The following is a 14133-nucleotide window of genomic DNA, read 5'->3' on the forward strand; positions in this document are numbered from 1 at the left end:
CATAGCATGCAAAAGAGAACAGGTTAACTGCTCCAGCTTCTCAAACTAAATTATGCCACAGCCAGCGCCGCTGTGTATCATAATGTAAGAAAAATTTCCCGGGATTTCTGGTCTTTTCTTGTAAATTTTACCATCAAATCAATATACCTGTAAAAAATAATTATTCTATTGATCGTTATTTTTTAACTTTGAAAAGTGAGGGAGAAAGGCCCCTTTCCTCTTGGAAGTGAGGGGGCAATTGCCCCCAAATTGCCCCCTGCAAGAGCCGCCTATGGCTCATAAAAACTAAAACATGAGAAAAATATGACTTCTGTATATTGCAGACAAGGTGCCAACTTTCAAAATTCTTCCGACTGAGGTCAGTATGGAAGAGACACGGGAGTCCATAGAGTCAATGATCGAAGCAACATATTCTTCATTTCACGTATTTTGCGGAGGAAACGAATTCGTCTTGAATGTCTGTGGTAAGTAATTGGTTACGACTTCAATCCTTCAATCCTGAAAGAAATGACTTTCTATTAAATCTCTTTGTGATGGCCAATAATGGGGTCGTTTCCGAAATTTTAAAAGTACTATTTTTTTTTAACCTGAAAGAGCATGCTTAAAAACATAGGATTGACCATTTTTTAAATAATTTGACAAAGTTTACTATTTAAAAAATTATTTTAATCGGTGCGCAGATTCAATTAAAGTTTTTACGTTTCTGCTTATGACATCACAAGTGATGAGTTAACATTCACTGATGCCATTAGCGCAGAGCGCAATATTCAATTTGCATCTTTACTCACATGTACTGGCAACTATATGGTTTATAGCAAGCGTAGAGCACAATATTTAATTCGCTTCTGAATTATCGTAAGCAGGAAACGCAGTAGACAGTAAGCGTCAGCATTCAGTGCGCCAGTGGAGTTCGCGCCTAAGTTCATCACTTGTGACGTCATAAAGACCATATTGTTTGAAAAATCGGACATTTTAAAAACTTAATTAAAAATTAAACATTTTGAAAATAAAAGATTTTTCTCGCTCTGTGTTATTTATTTTGCTCATTCTATCAACTTCAGTGACTAAAAGTAGGTAGTATTTTTGACTGATGGAAATCATCCCATTAAACTCTTAGAAATCAAGGATTACTTGCAAGAAAATTATACTATTTCTGATCGTTAAGTAAATAATTTTTATTCAAGGGATGTGGAAAATGTTTCATTCAAAGAACAAAATAAATGTGCAAATTATTTCGTACATGGGTATGGGTTAAGGGGAATATCATCTTGCAACTGTTATTATAACTCAAAACTTTAACAAAAAGTCGATGACAAGTAGTCACATTGCATCTAGCAGTAATGGATTGATAAAACATGTTTAAAAACATGATTATTAACACATAAAAAAAAACTAATGTACAAGTAAAATTATTAAACGCTTATAAATTCAGCGAACTTTAAGGCCTCATAATGAGGATACGAGAGCAAATATTTTATGCACCCAGAAGCATGTTTTACTATGATCTTCGGATTGCTAATTGCAGTAAACTCCCGATTACCCGCGGGATTGGATGGCACAAGTGGAGCGGATAATAAGAATCCCGAATAAACTACCAAAAGTCTAAAATGAAGGACAAATAAGGTAAAAATTGTCCTTCCTCAAAAACTTAGCTTCATTGATATGTAATATTTACTTAACAGTGAAAATATATACCAGTACAGTAAAAATGTTTGTATTTTTGCCAGGGTTGTAGTTTTGGCCGGACAAAACTGATTTTATCCAAGCCACTGGCTAAAACCGGTTAAAACCGGCCAAAACTGGATTTAACCACCATAGAACTAGCTAAAACTAAATTACATGAAAATACACTTCTAATTTGTATGTATGTGAGAGATGTGTGTTTTGCAACTAATAAATCTGTTAGTTGGAAGTTTTTTCATTAAGCACAGCAATTTTAGTTAATTAAATTGAATATTAGTGAAGTAATTTACATTATTATAACAATAGTAGTGAACAAATTTCAACTTTCTTCAAAATTAATAACAGAAATTGCTCACAACTAAAACAAAAGACATAAGGAATACAAAACAGCGTGTAACATAAATATAGTCACTTTTCAGTAGTGTTGCTTTTTAATTTTCAAAAGTGTTCCCCCCCCCCTGTACCTTTAGTTTAGTTTTTAAAAAAATGCCTTTATATGTTTCTAAAATAAGCTTTTTATTTCTCTCATTTATTCTTCAAAATTACTTGAAATACTTTTAAATACTTTGTACATTTGTGTGTGTGTGAGAATTAAAACCTATCTATTCAACTTAGAATGTTTCACTCTATTATTTTTTTAAAGTTACTGCATTCTTTTCATGTAGACCTCATCTTCTAAACATGCTGTAATTTCTACAAACTGTAAAACATACTATTTAGATAAATAATGAAAGATGATTGATTATGGTTTTTTATTTTGCAATTCTTTTAAATAAATTATTATTTGGTTTTCATTTAAAATTTGATAATTATCTAAGTGGCCAAAACTGGATAAAACTGATTTTATCCCGGCCGGTTTAAACCGGTTTTATCCACGGTTAAAACCACCACTGGCCGAAACTCTTACAACCCTGATTTTTGCACAACAGAAAGTTACATCAATAAACAACAAGTGTATGTACGATGAAGAATGCACAATAAATGAATAAATAAATAAAACAAAGACAGCTAAGTTTAAAAAGACACATTTTCGACAAAAAACAGCCATTGGTATTGCTTTTTACTGTGAAAATACATGTTCTTAGTTGTTGATTGACTCGCGGATAATCCGCCCCAAGGATAATCTGCTAGTGGATAATCGGGAGTTTACTGTATTAATTTTTTTTTCATTAATACACTAACGTATGGTTTCTTGGTAAATAACACGTAGGAATATGTACAATTCATATTTTCGTTGCAGGTTACCGCATAACAGGTGTTTCTCTTTCTAGTACCTTTTATGATTCTGTTGACTGTGTATTGGTCAGTGAGTGCGCTCTTCATTGTTGTGGATTTGACTGGAAAACCTAATTTCATTGTTCAGTTCAAAGTTCCAGATCAAAGTCAAACACAATATCCGGTACGTTACACTTTTATTACAAAACTCGAAAGTCGCCCGTCAAGGTATGACGGATGATAATTTATTCTTCTCTTCTACATTTTATCGAAGCAATTGCCTGTTTGGTGATATTTTAACACTTGAAAAGTTAACCCTAACTCCAGTAGATAGCGGTAATAGTTGACCACTTTTTCGTTTCTTCGCTCTCTTAAAATGAATCTTACCAGTTAAACAGTTAAGTGAAAGGATCCAGTTCAGCCTTGTCAAAATAAAGCATTTCCCTACAAGTCAAACACTACCAAAAGATATCATCAAAAAATCATGCCGGGGAGCGAGTTTCATTGTTGAAGACGTCAGAAGCGTTACTCGATCATTCGCTATTATATATATGAGGATATATTTATTGCATAACCGATTGCTGGTATTGGACCACGGGGCACGTTGGAGCGGTCTCAATAATTTTAATACAGTAATATTTTTTATTTTAATTGTTGACATAGAAGCAGCACCTATATTCCTACAAATCCTATAACAAAATCACATGGTAGTTTTATTGAACAGTTTTTTCTCAGAAACAAATTTTAATGTTACGTTTTCAGTGTTGAGTAATTTTCATAAGTCTGCACCTTTTTTTTAAATGGACTTAATGACAAACGGGATAATATATTGAGCCCCTCTCCAAAAGTAAGTTCTTTTAGTGTTTAGATGCGATGCTTAAAGTTTTATTATTTTTTTTTTCGTAAAGAAAAAAAGTATGACAGCATTTCTTCAGACCAGGAACCGCAGCAAGTTCGTCCTTTTTTAGAAAACCCACAAGAAACAAAAACTTTTAGAAGTATTAGAAAAGCAATTTAGTGAACAGTGAAGTTGATGAAGACCCAAGTTGTACTGATTCTTGAGAAAAGGCTGACAGTTCTGGCATAAATACACCCAAACCTGTCTTTATGGGATCTTTCCTTATGCGATTTTTTTTTTGTGCGAATTTTTTCTGTGGGGTACATTAAAATTTTAATCAGATTGGGATTTAATTGACAAAATCATTTTTAAAACGAGTGCGAGGTCTTATCTTCAAGTGACGTCATAGGCACCCCGATGGGAAGTCACTGTGACCTTCCAAAATTTTCCTTATTCGGGAAATTTTGTCCGAGTATTCGGCAAAAATTATCCACTTGGTTTATTTTGATTTCGTATAAAATGTTACAATTTTGCAAGTTTTTGGGTTATTTTCTGTGGGAGACTTTTTTTATGCGGTTCCTATCCACCGCATTAAAAATATATGTATATTTTTTTAAACTGTGTTTTGAAAACAACTTTTTAAAGCTACTCGTAAAGTTTCGAACAATTTTTTTTAAATGCGATTTTTGTTATGCGGTCCCTATCCACCGCGTAAAAACAGGTTTGAGTGTAGTGCAAAAGCATTGTCGATTTAATATTTTAATGTGTTATACTGATCCTTAAACTTTTTTATTTTCATGCTAAAAACAAAAAAACATAAGTTAGTCACAATATTGGATAATCTTTATCATTATCATTAAAATTGCTACACAAGTTGTTTTCGTGTGAAACGAACCAACATACTCCGCGATCGAGGCATGTTGCTTCACTTCACAGAGTTCTATTATAAAATTAATTTAAAATATATGTTATCCAAAATATGTATATTATTGAACAAAGAACGATTTTTAACGCGTGCGATGTCATGAAAATTGTTTCTTAACAAATTTTTCATTTTACTTTAGCGAGCCATTTTTCGTGAGCGCCATACAGTTAGGTCATTTTGGGACTATCCAATTTGTCTTAATGGTAATCAGACACTTTGTACAAAAATTGGATACAACAGAACTTTTAAATTTTTTCTAGAGAGTCAACCACGACAAACTTTGGGGAGTAGTTTCTCAAGTGCTTTTTAATCAAACTGTGATAGCTGTTCCTGTCATCTACGCCTGTTACGTGCTCAAATATCGATTGGGATATGATAATGGACAATCGATTCCAAAGTGGCATCGATTCATTTTTGACATTGTGGCACAGATCCTAACCGAAGAAGTACTTTTCTACTATTCACACAGGTAAAAACAATATTCTTCTGCTTTATTTCTCAAGAACCACAACGGAGGGATCAGGAGTTGTCCGATTCTTTGTCCGGATCAAAAATGTCGATATGCTGGGGTAGTCTGAGCGAAATTCGACTTTCTGTCTCGTACTTGCGCACTGAATAAGTGAAAACCAGGAAAACTTTCATCTGGCAAAAACATCTAGAGTAACACAACATGTCACAAGAGTGATCTATCTCCCCAATTCTCAAAGTAACGTCTGCAATTCCCGAATTAGAAACTGGGACCTTGTGGATCTGATACAAATGCGTTACCGTAGAAGAGCTATAAGTGATCTCGGGGAGAGAAGCGGGCTCACAACTTTTTCTTTCAATTGCAGTAAGTATCTTATAACGGTTTTCAAGGACAATAAAAGAGCTTTGAAAGATACCAACTAAATCCTCAGTTGGGGACTCCAATGTTCGGATTTTTAAAACCAACGACTGATTTTTTTATGAATTTTTTAAAGAGCGATGCGCAAAAAAAAAGGTGTGGCCTAAAACGTCAGCAGCTGACGTCATTTCCCTGTTCCGATCAGAGCTCCATTTCCATGCCGTGTTGCGGAGGTGAATAGCACTGTCTTTTTCAGCCTTTTTAAAGCCTTTAACCAGCATTTTTTCTATCATGGAGCTAGGATTCACGAAAGGTCAATCCAATAACCTTCCTCAAGTAAAGTCATTCATGGTGTTTGACTTTTTTCGAAAGGACGAGAGATTTAATGTCCTAGAAGTACGGGGAGTGAAACAACAAAGTTTCATGATTGTTATTCTTTAAAATTGTACGTACATATCCGTCTATGCTTGCAGTTCATATTATTCGCATTAGTTTCCCTTATCAAGATTGATCATTTCCATTTGTGTGTCGATGGTTTTTTTAATCTGAATATAAAAATTACAATGTAAGAGCGCTATTCCAGTTCTTACTTGGCGGCTTTTAATGAGGCGCGCATTTTGTAACAACCCTACTGCGAGTGATTCCAGTACTAAGTTTTAGAGTAGTTTTCGCATGAAAATTTTTCGCTTTGTTGGCACTAAAAGTTGATCTGCTTTTTTTTTGGGGGGGGGGATTGTTTTAAATCCATTAGTACATGTTTATTATCCTTGAGTTTTTCTGCAACTTAGCAAAAAAAGGAAAAATATTTTTTTTTTTGCACTTTTGATAAATATGATAAATTTGAAAATGGTGTTCATTTCATAAAATAAGTACCTTTTTGCATGTGAGAAAGGTCTTGTAAATATAGAAACGCTTCTAGGTGATAAACGGAAAATGTATTTTTAAATTATCAATTTGTATTAGTTGAAATTTGAAGATAGTTTGAATGTTAAAAAAAAGTATTAATAGTTTTTGCATTGTTATTAAAATGCTAATAGTAATGCATCTATTACTTTCTATTTAAGTTTATTGTGCAGGGTTTAGATTCCTTTGTTAACTTGCATTTTTAAAAAAATATCTCATATGCTTATTAAACATTTATTAATGAACAGTTGTGAACATATATTTCAAACTGAATTTCTCACTTGACAAAGTATTTAATTAAAATGCAGTGCAATAGTTTCAAATTTTAATTAATAAACACACTTGAAAACACTTCTTTCGAAGATCCTGCTGGGACGGAACAATAACAAATCGCTTGTGAGGAGTTTTTTTAGATGTAGATACTCATCCAGAACGAAGCAATACTTGTAATTGATTCTACTAGCCATGACAAAGAAAATCAAATTAAAAACAATCGCAGAATGCATTAAACCCTAGCCCTACAGACAGAAAAGGATTTTCACTACCCTTTTATGCGCGCTGTTAGAAGACTCTTGTTTTACCGCGCCTTCCCGGAAAGATCGCCAAGCACTTCTTTACCCTAGCCAACCCCGCCGCTTCGCAGCGCGGCAGTGATGTCAGTCAAAGGACTGATTTCGTGAACAAGCAAATGACGTCCCTCGCGCGAGAACTTTAAAAAATTATTTAAAAAAAAGTATTAGTCGTATCGCAAAAATTTTTTCGCAGATGATGTTCATGTATGTTACTCTATTTTATAAAAATAAAATTAGAAAATCGAATACTTCCCTATTAAACCTTTCGAGAGGAGTGGGGCAAAAGCAAAGGGTAAGCACTCAGTACATATTATATGAAATATATATATATATATATATATATATATATATATATATATATATATATATATATATATATATATATATATATATATATATATATATATATATATATATATATATATATATATATATATATATATATATATATATATATATATATATAGTATACGCAAATGTATATTTACACTATATTTCTAAAATCCAGAGAGGAGCTCCTTAGTCTCACAAATTTCGAGTCCGATAAAAACATATAGATGGATAGTGTTTTTCTTTTTCTTTTTTTCCAATTGGGCTGAAAGAAAAATCTTAGCCATAGGCGGACAGACCAATGGAAGGATAGATCGATAACTTTTTTAATTAATAATGCACAGAATCAAAATTATGTAAAAAAAATTTCTAGAGCTACGGGGTAAAAAAGAGAAAACCAGTCAACAGTCGACCACAAATGATATCACGTTTTGACAGAGGAGGGGGAGGGGGCTAGTGAAATTGCGAGTTTGGGGCAAGGATGAAGGAGATGGTAACAAGAAATATAGCATCACACATTTTTTATTACTTTACGTTAATTACAGGTGCTTGCATAATCCGCTTTTTTACCGACGATACCATAAGAAACATCACGAGTGGATCTCTCCTATCGCAGTCGGTGCAATCTACTGCCACCCGGTGGAACACTTACTGTCCAACCTGTTGCCCACTTTCGCTGGATCAGTGGTCATCGGATGCCATGCCACTTCTCTTTGGGCGTGGCTTGCTTATGCCACTTTTTACGGAGTTGTTGTTCATTCTGGATACCATCTGCCATTCACACCTACTCCAGAATTTCATCACTACCACCACCAAAAGTAAGTTATTAATGCTCTGAAATTACTTCCTCTGATGTCAACATATTTTGAGAATAGCTCTTGCATTGACAACGCTTTCTTGAAATCTAAGAATATTATTGTGTCATAATTAATTGTTTGGCAAGTTACGAAATAACTAGTGAAGCAAAGGCAGAAAAGAGGACTGTATTACAAAATATATTTATTTCCAGGAGCGTATATAGGAATTTATTTTTGGAGGGAGAGAAGAAGCCTAAAATAACGAGAACTTTTTTAATTTAAGCTTGAAAGCATTAAAAACCTTGTTTGCAATGAGTAGATTGAAATTTATTTTGGGAAGGGAAAGGGAACCCCCCTTAAATATACGCCCATGTTTCTTTCTCCATTACCAATTTCAAAAAGGATTCAATTGGTGAACTTCGAAGCACTTTCATCAGCATTGTAAATACTGAAGTCATGCAACAGTATTTGAAATGCTGTTAACACGAAATAACCGCTTCAGCGAAATTAACTTTCAGTTTCGATTTAATTTCCAATTTTTTGTGTGGACTATATCACAAAGAAATTCTAGTCGCAACGAAAAAAAAAATGCGGTCTCTTCAAGTTCGTTGTAATGGGATTCCATCACTGTATTACACTTGACGTTACATGTTGTATACATCGTCCTAGCAGTTTCAGAAATTTTTCGTACCCCAAACCATAGGTTCGTTCAGGGGAGGGGGGGGGCATTCTTCAGTATGACCCCTCTCCCTAAAATAGTTTTCTGTATCCGCCCCAGAAAATACAGGATAACACGTTTAAAATAACATCACAGAGGTAGTTTGTAATCGCTGTTTGAAAATCTTCTGCAGGTAAACATTGCAACTCTCTCCAATCTGAAGTAGCTGAATGTTAATAATTATTTCCTTACAAATAGAGCAGCTACAAAGTTTGTAAAATCGTAGAAAAAAAAGGAACTCTAAAATTTTCCTTTAAACCTTACATTTTATTGACATGAAACCATAGGCAACTGGTTCATCAAGATGGTGAGGGGGGGGGGGTCAAAAGAAACGCATGTAGGCGGAGAGTAATTGTGGTTTCCCGAGGGTTAATTTCTTTCTTTTTTTGTAAACTGGGCGATGGCTAGGTTTTTGGATTTTAACGTTATTTTTGATAAAATGACCTCTATTAAAAAAATAATAATAAAAAAATATGGGACACCATACGGCCGGCCTGATATTGTAAAAATTTAGTCTTTACTTTCATAAAATAAATAACTCCATTCTGAAAGAATCATTTTTTAATCGCCCGTTAATATGGAACTGTGAAGAGTCGAGAGGGTGAGGCATCTTTAGTTTTGAGTTCTCCTCTTTCCCTCTCAGATGAGACCTAAGCACAAAAATAACTAGTTCTGTTCTTCCAATGGCTAAAATTAGTGTTCTAAAATTTTAATTCTTGGAAAACTAATTTAAGCCATTCTATTAGACCTAGAAGATTTAAACATTCTAAGTTTGAAAATTTCGCTTTGAATGAAATCAGAAAAAAAAAGAGTAAAATCGAATTCGTACAAAAAAAAAAAAAAAAAAAAGAATAGAGAGACGCACACTCCCAAATGGGCCTAAAGAATTGTGTGTCGAATTTCAGGAAGCAATGCGAGTCAAAACGGTCAAAAATGTAAAATTTCGAAGCATTACCGAACTCTCGGTAATGCTTCGAAATTGAAGCCCAAAAAATACATTTTCATTCTATGTTTGGTGATTTCAAGGGTTCTCCTGGAAACATTTTCGACATAGAGGGTCTAGAAACACAATTTTTAACTATCTTTAATGTACCAAGGGATATAGCATGGAATATACGGGAGTTCTCCGAATTAAAGCAGATTTTGCAGCTATCTTTTGGAGATGATACACAAAGGAGGGAAATGCGGAAGTTCCGTACTGGAAATACTTTGAAAATATAGTTCCCAAAACTCGCTTTAGGCTATATTTGTACCAGTTGGAAGAGAAGAAGGGAAAGTAGCTTTCCCTCGGAAATTTTTCGAATTTAAAGTCTTTGAAAAAAAATTATAGTTATCTTTGGTGAAATTATGATGGAAGTTGAAGAATGAGAGATCTTTAAAACTTCTAGGCTAAAAAACGCAATTTTAGGCTCTCTTTGGTCAAGGGGGTTCGTCTTCATGCTTTTGGGAGGGGCTTAAGCCCCTTAGCTCCCCTCGTGGGTGCGCACCTGCTCTGTCATACAACTCTATGAAAATAATTTATATTTATAATTTATGATTATTCAAGGTAAATATTTTTTATTGTTTTGAGTTGTTATTGTTTTGAGTTTTTCAAATCGGGGGAAAAATAGTAATCTTGATTTGCACATTGTTGCAGGTTTAACGAGAACTTCGGAGTGATTGGAATTTTAGATTGGCTGCATGGAACTGACAAGAATTTTAGAAAATCATTATCATATTCGAGGGACAAAGTTTTATTAACTTTAACTCCTCTTAGTTGATGTTAGAGTTGAAATATTTCACTGAGTTGCAAGGACGTAGTCTCCTCTTCCGATCGATTGCCACGAAAAGACTTTTCTTGTTCCAAGAAATCCTACAACGTGAGGCTGCCTCACACCAAGATCTTGAAAGTAATAGAGATTGTTTGCACAGTTTACGTGTTTGATTTGATGTGAAACGAATCGTCTGCTTTGCAAATTACTTTTCACATCTAATTTACTTATGAAGGTATGAATTATTACCAAAGAACTGAACGACTGTTAACGGAGCAACATGACGAAACGATCGTTGGATAAGAACACTTTTGCAGTTTCTGAAGAAATATTTAGAAATCTCTGAGAAAGGCACGGTTTTTCTGTAGCGAAGGCCACAGATCTTACTCAAAATATTCAAACATGCAACATGGTTGACACCATTTTGTACAATTGTATCAAGATAAAAAGAGTAGATACACATCACAATCTGCTGTTAATTTCCTGAAAAAAAAATGTAAAACGAGTGTCGGAGCCAGGGCCGTCCCAAGAGATGATGGTGCCCGGGGCAAATATTTTCTGGCAAACACCCTCCTTCTTCCCACACACATAAGAGTGGATGTATAATGGAAAAGTACCCAACATTTTGGTGTTAATTTCGAATATAATTGAGTCTGAATCCTGAAATACTTCTAGATGGTGCCAATCTAGATAGTTAGGACGCCCTCTCCTGTCTAGGTGCCCGGGCTATTGTCCCGTTTTTGACGGCCCTCGTCAAAGCCATACCCTATGCTACCTGCTAAATCCCATGGATTTTGTGCGTTTGGACTATTAAAAAGTGCTGGACCTACATGGACTTTTAGCCAGCTGGTCATGAAAAGGAAGCAAGTCATGGTGGTAATGAAAATAAATGTAAAAAGGTAGTTCAAAATATGGATTACGAAACTGAACATTGAGAAAAACATTTTATGCTTATTGTTTCTGTAACCAATGATCATATAAAATGTCTAAAACATCTATGAACAGTATGGTGGTCCTTATTTATATGGGAAATTTTTTTTTTCGGAATTCAACAAGTGACGCCCCCTAGTTTTGTGACATTATAATAAAAAGTAACATGTGCAAAATTTGAACTCGATCGGTCAATAATAACACGTGCCCCCAGGCCGTTGAACTTTAACACTTTTGATAATTTTCCCACAAATCTTCCGAGTTTTTACTTCAGATCCAGTATATCGTTTCTCCTAGCTTTGCACAATATTTTTACAGTGAGGTAGCACTAAAATTAATCTTTTTAATTACTTTATATCATCTAAAGATTTTACGTTGAATAATAATGAAATAATGCTTTAGAAACTTTCCTTAATCGTACGCTTTTCTCAATGTATCTCGATTGTGTGTATTTTTTTCCGATAGTCTTACGGACGGTCTGTAAAATAAATTGCTTTGTGACTCATATTTGGTAAATTAGTTGTGAAATACTTCGATTAATTGTGCTCCTCTTTCAGTTGTATCATGCACAATTTTCAGTATTTTAATAATCTCTCTTCCCTTTAAATAGTTTCCTTCATTTTGCCGTGAATCAGAATCAAATAGGAAAAAATCTTTTGGTATTTGTAGCTTATCAAACAGTTTTACTGACTCGTAATTGATTCTATAAAGAGGAAGAGATTTAGTAAGAAAGTATTCCAAATCATATACTGTTATCTGAAATTTGTTAAAGTCATCAGACACGTTTTCCTTATCAGAAGCATTTTTTGGACTAGTCTTTTCCTATCTTCAAAGTTAATTCCTTCATCCAATACGGACAAAGCTACTAGTTTATCCCTTAAATACCATAAGTGATTTATGAATTTTCCAATCACTGCTTCTGCTGCATGTTTGTCGTCATTTTGTACGCTGCTAGTTTTTCAGACATATTATATTATTCAAAAGAGCCTCGATTGGGTTGCTGCGAAAAACCATATCTTCATACAGCATTTAATTGTAAAACAGCTTTGTAAGACAGCAATGAAGGGCTTTCTTTTCATGTAAGGTCAGTTTAAATTGTTTCCTAAATTATATTAAGTTATTTGAATTCTCTGTAATCTTTCTCAATTCCGCTTTTTACGAACAATAATATGTCATCAACTTCGTCTTTTAGAATTTAAGTGGTATGTGTACTTGATTGAAATGTTATAAGTTATGAATGATGGAGATCTTTTCACAAAATTTTGAAGCGCTTAAATAATTAAATATCTTGATCTAGAACTAAGAAAGGCTAGAACTTCCTTAAGGACTTACTCTGCAGTAAGATTTCAAGTGCATGATGATGGCAATCCAAATGTAATATATCACCGTTCAGTTTTTGCTCTAAAAAATTGCATGCACAATTTATACGGTTGGTATTGCAAGTCGTTATATCAAACATTACAGCTAGAACAGTTAGCAATAAAGAGCTATTATCTAAGATATCATATACAACTGAAGAAATATCTAAGGAATTCCGAGTAGCTGTTCAATATTAGGACCTAAAGCTATCACGGTTATCCTGTCGGCGTTTTTTTTCCAGTTACATCTCTATGTAGCTTTGTATACCAGTGAATAACTACTAAACATAATTTTAAATTCATGAAATTTAATTTTACCTCTCGAAGATTTTCTTTTGCTCTCTTAAGGAATGTCTAAATCATTTAGATTTAAATTTACTGCATCTACATAGACTGTAAATAAATGAACATCTTTATCCCTATTATGGCATTTGTCTAACAGTGATGAAAGGCGAGTAGATATTAATAGTTTTCAAGCTCTTTTGCATTGTGGCAAACGAGCTGTAGAAAACAAAAGTTCAACAGGTTAGGATAGATACCCATTTCGGTATCTAAATCCTGTGAATCACAAGAATTTGATGATAAGGACTATGTACTGAAATAGAAGAAAATTATTTTAAAGTAAAAATTTCTACATTGTTCCGGTCCTGATATATTTTTTAAATTTATATTTTAGCTATGGAAAATACAGTATATTTTTATGTTAGGAGTAATCGAGGATTTTTCGAAATTTATATTTTAAAAATTAAAAATTGCATAAACATTTAAGTATGTTTATAACTAAAGAACAGCGAATTAAAATATAATTGCAATTACGTATATTTATAGCATTGAAACCTTGTGTCTCTATTTGACACACCTATTACAAACACAGGGAATTTTGTAAATTAACACCCCCAAAGCCTGGAAGAGGCAATTTGTTGTTGTCAAAGATCGTTTATTAATGGCCTATAGAATCCCCTGTGTCCATCTTGATGGGAAGAAATGTTCCCCTGCTGCTTGGTTAGAACAAGCGCAGAAGAGCGGTACGCTTGACCCAAGGCCATTGGTGTACATTTTATTCTCTGTAACATGTTAAATTTTACAGAATGAAAGTGAGAGAATGGTCGGTCTGGAAGTAGCAGCACCTATTGAGGTTCAAAATTACTTTACATATGAAACGTTAGAATATTTTTACATAAAAATGAGAAAACCCGCAATTTTTTCTTCGAAACTCAAAAAAGGGGGCCCAAGGGGTACGTGTTAATATTCATGGATCGACTTAAAATTTTGCAAGGATCATTTATT

General features: G+C 33.8%; 1 protein-coding gene across 1 annotated transcript; it reads left to right on the forward strand.

The window, feature by feature from the left end:
* The first annotated feature begins 364 nt into the window (after positions 1–364).
* LOC129230259 (fatty acid hydroxylase domain-containing protein 2-like) lies at positions 365–10567 on the forward strand. The gene is made up of 5 exons (XM_054864660.1): positions 365–464; positions 2955–3082; positions 4922–5130; positions 7838–8110; positions 10444–10567. The coding sequence occupies exons 1-5, from the start codon at positions 365–367 to the stop codon at positions 10565–10567; spliced, it is 834 nt and encodes a 277-aa protein (XP_054720635.1).
* The last annotated feature ends 3566 nt before the right edge of the window (positions 10568–14133 follow it).

This window comes from Uloborus diversus, chromosome 9 (genome assembly GCF_026930045.1).
Source record: "Uloborus diversus isolate 005 chromosome 9, Udiv.v.3.1, whole genome shotgun sequence".
NCBI classification, from domain to species: Eukaryota; Metazoa; Arthropoda; class Arachnida; order Araneae; family Uloboridae; genus Uloborus; species Uloborus diversus.

What these genes read in the sequence shown, in the direction of transcription:
- LOC129230259 (XM_054864660.1), top strand. Translation starts at nt 365, where the DNA reads ATGGAAGAGACACGGGAGTCCATAGAGTCAATGATCGAAGCAACATAT. An exon ending in ATTCGTCTTGAATGTCTGTG is followed by an intron (nt 465 to 2,954) that starts GTAAGTAATTGG and finishes TTCTCTTTCTAG; the next exon opens with TACCTTTTATGATTCTGTTG. An exon ending in AAAGTCAAACACAATATCCG is followed by an intron (nt 3,083 to 4,921) that starts GTACGTTACACT and finishes AATTTTTTCTAG; the next exon opens with AGAGTCAACCACGACAAACT.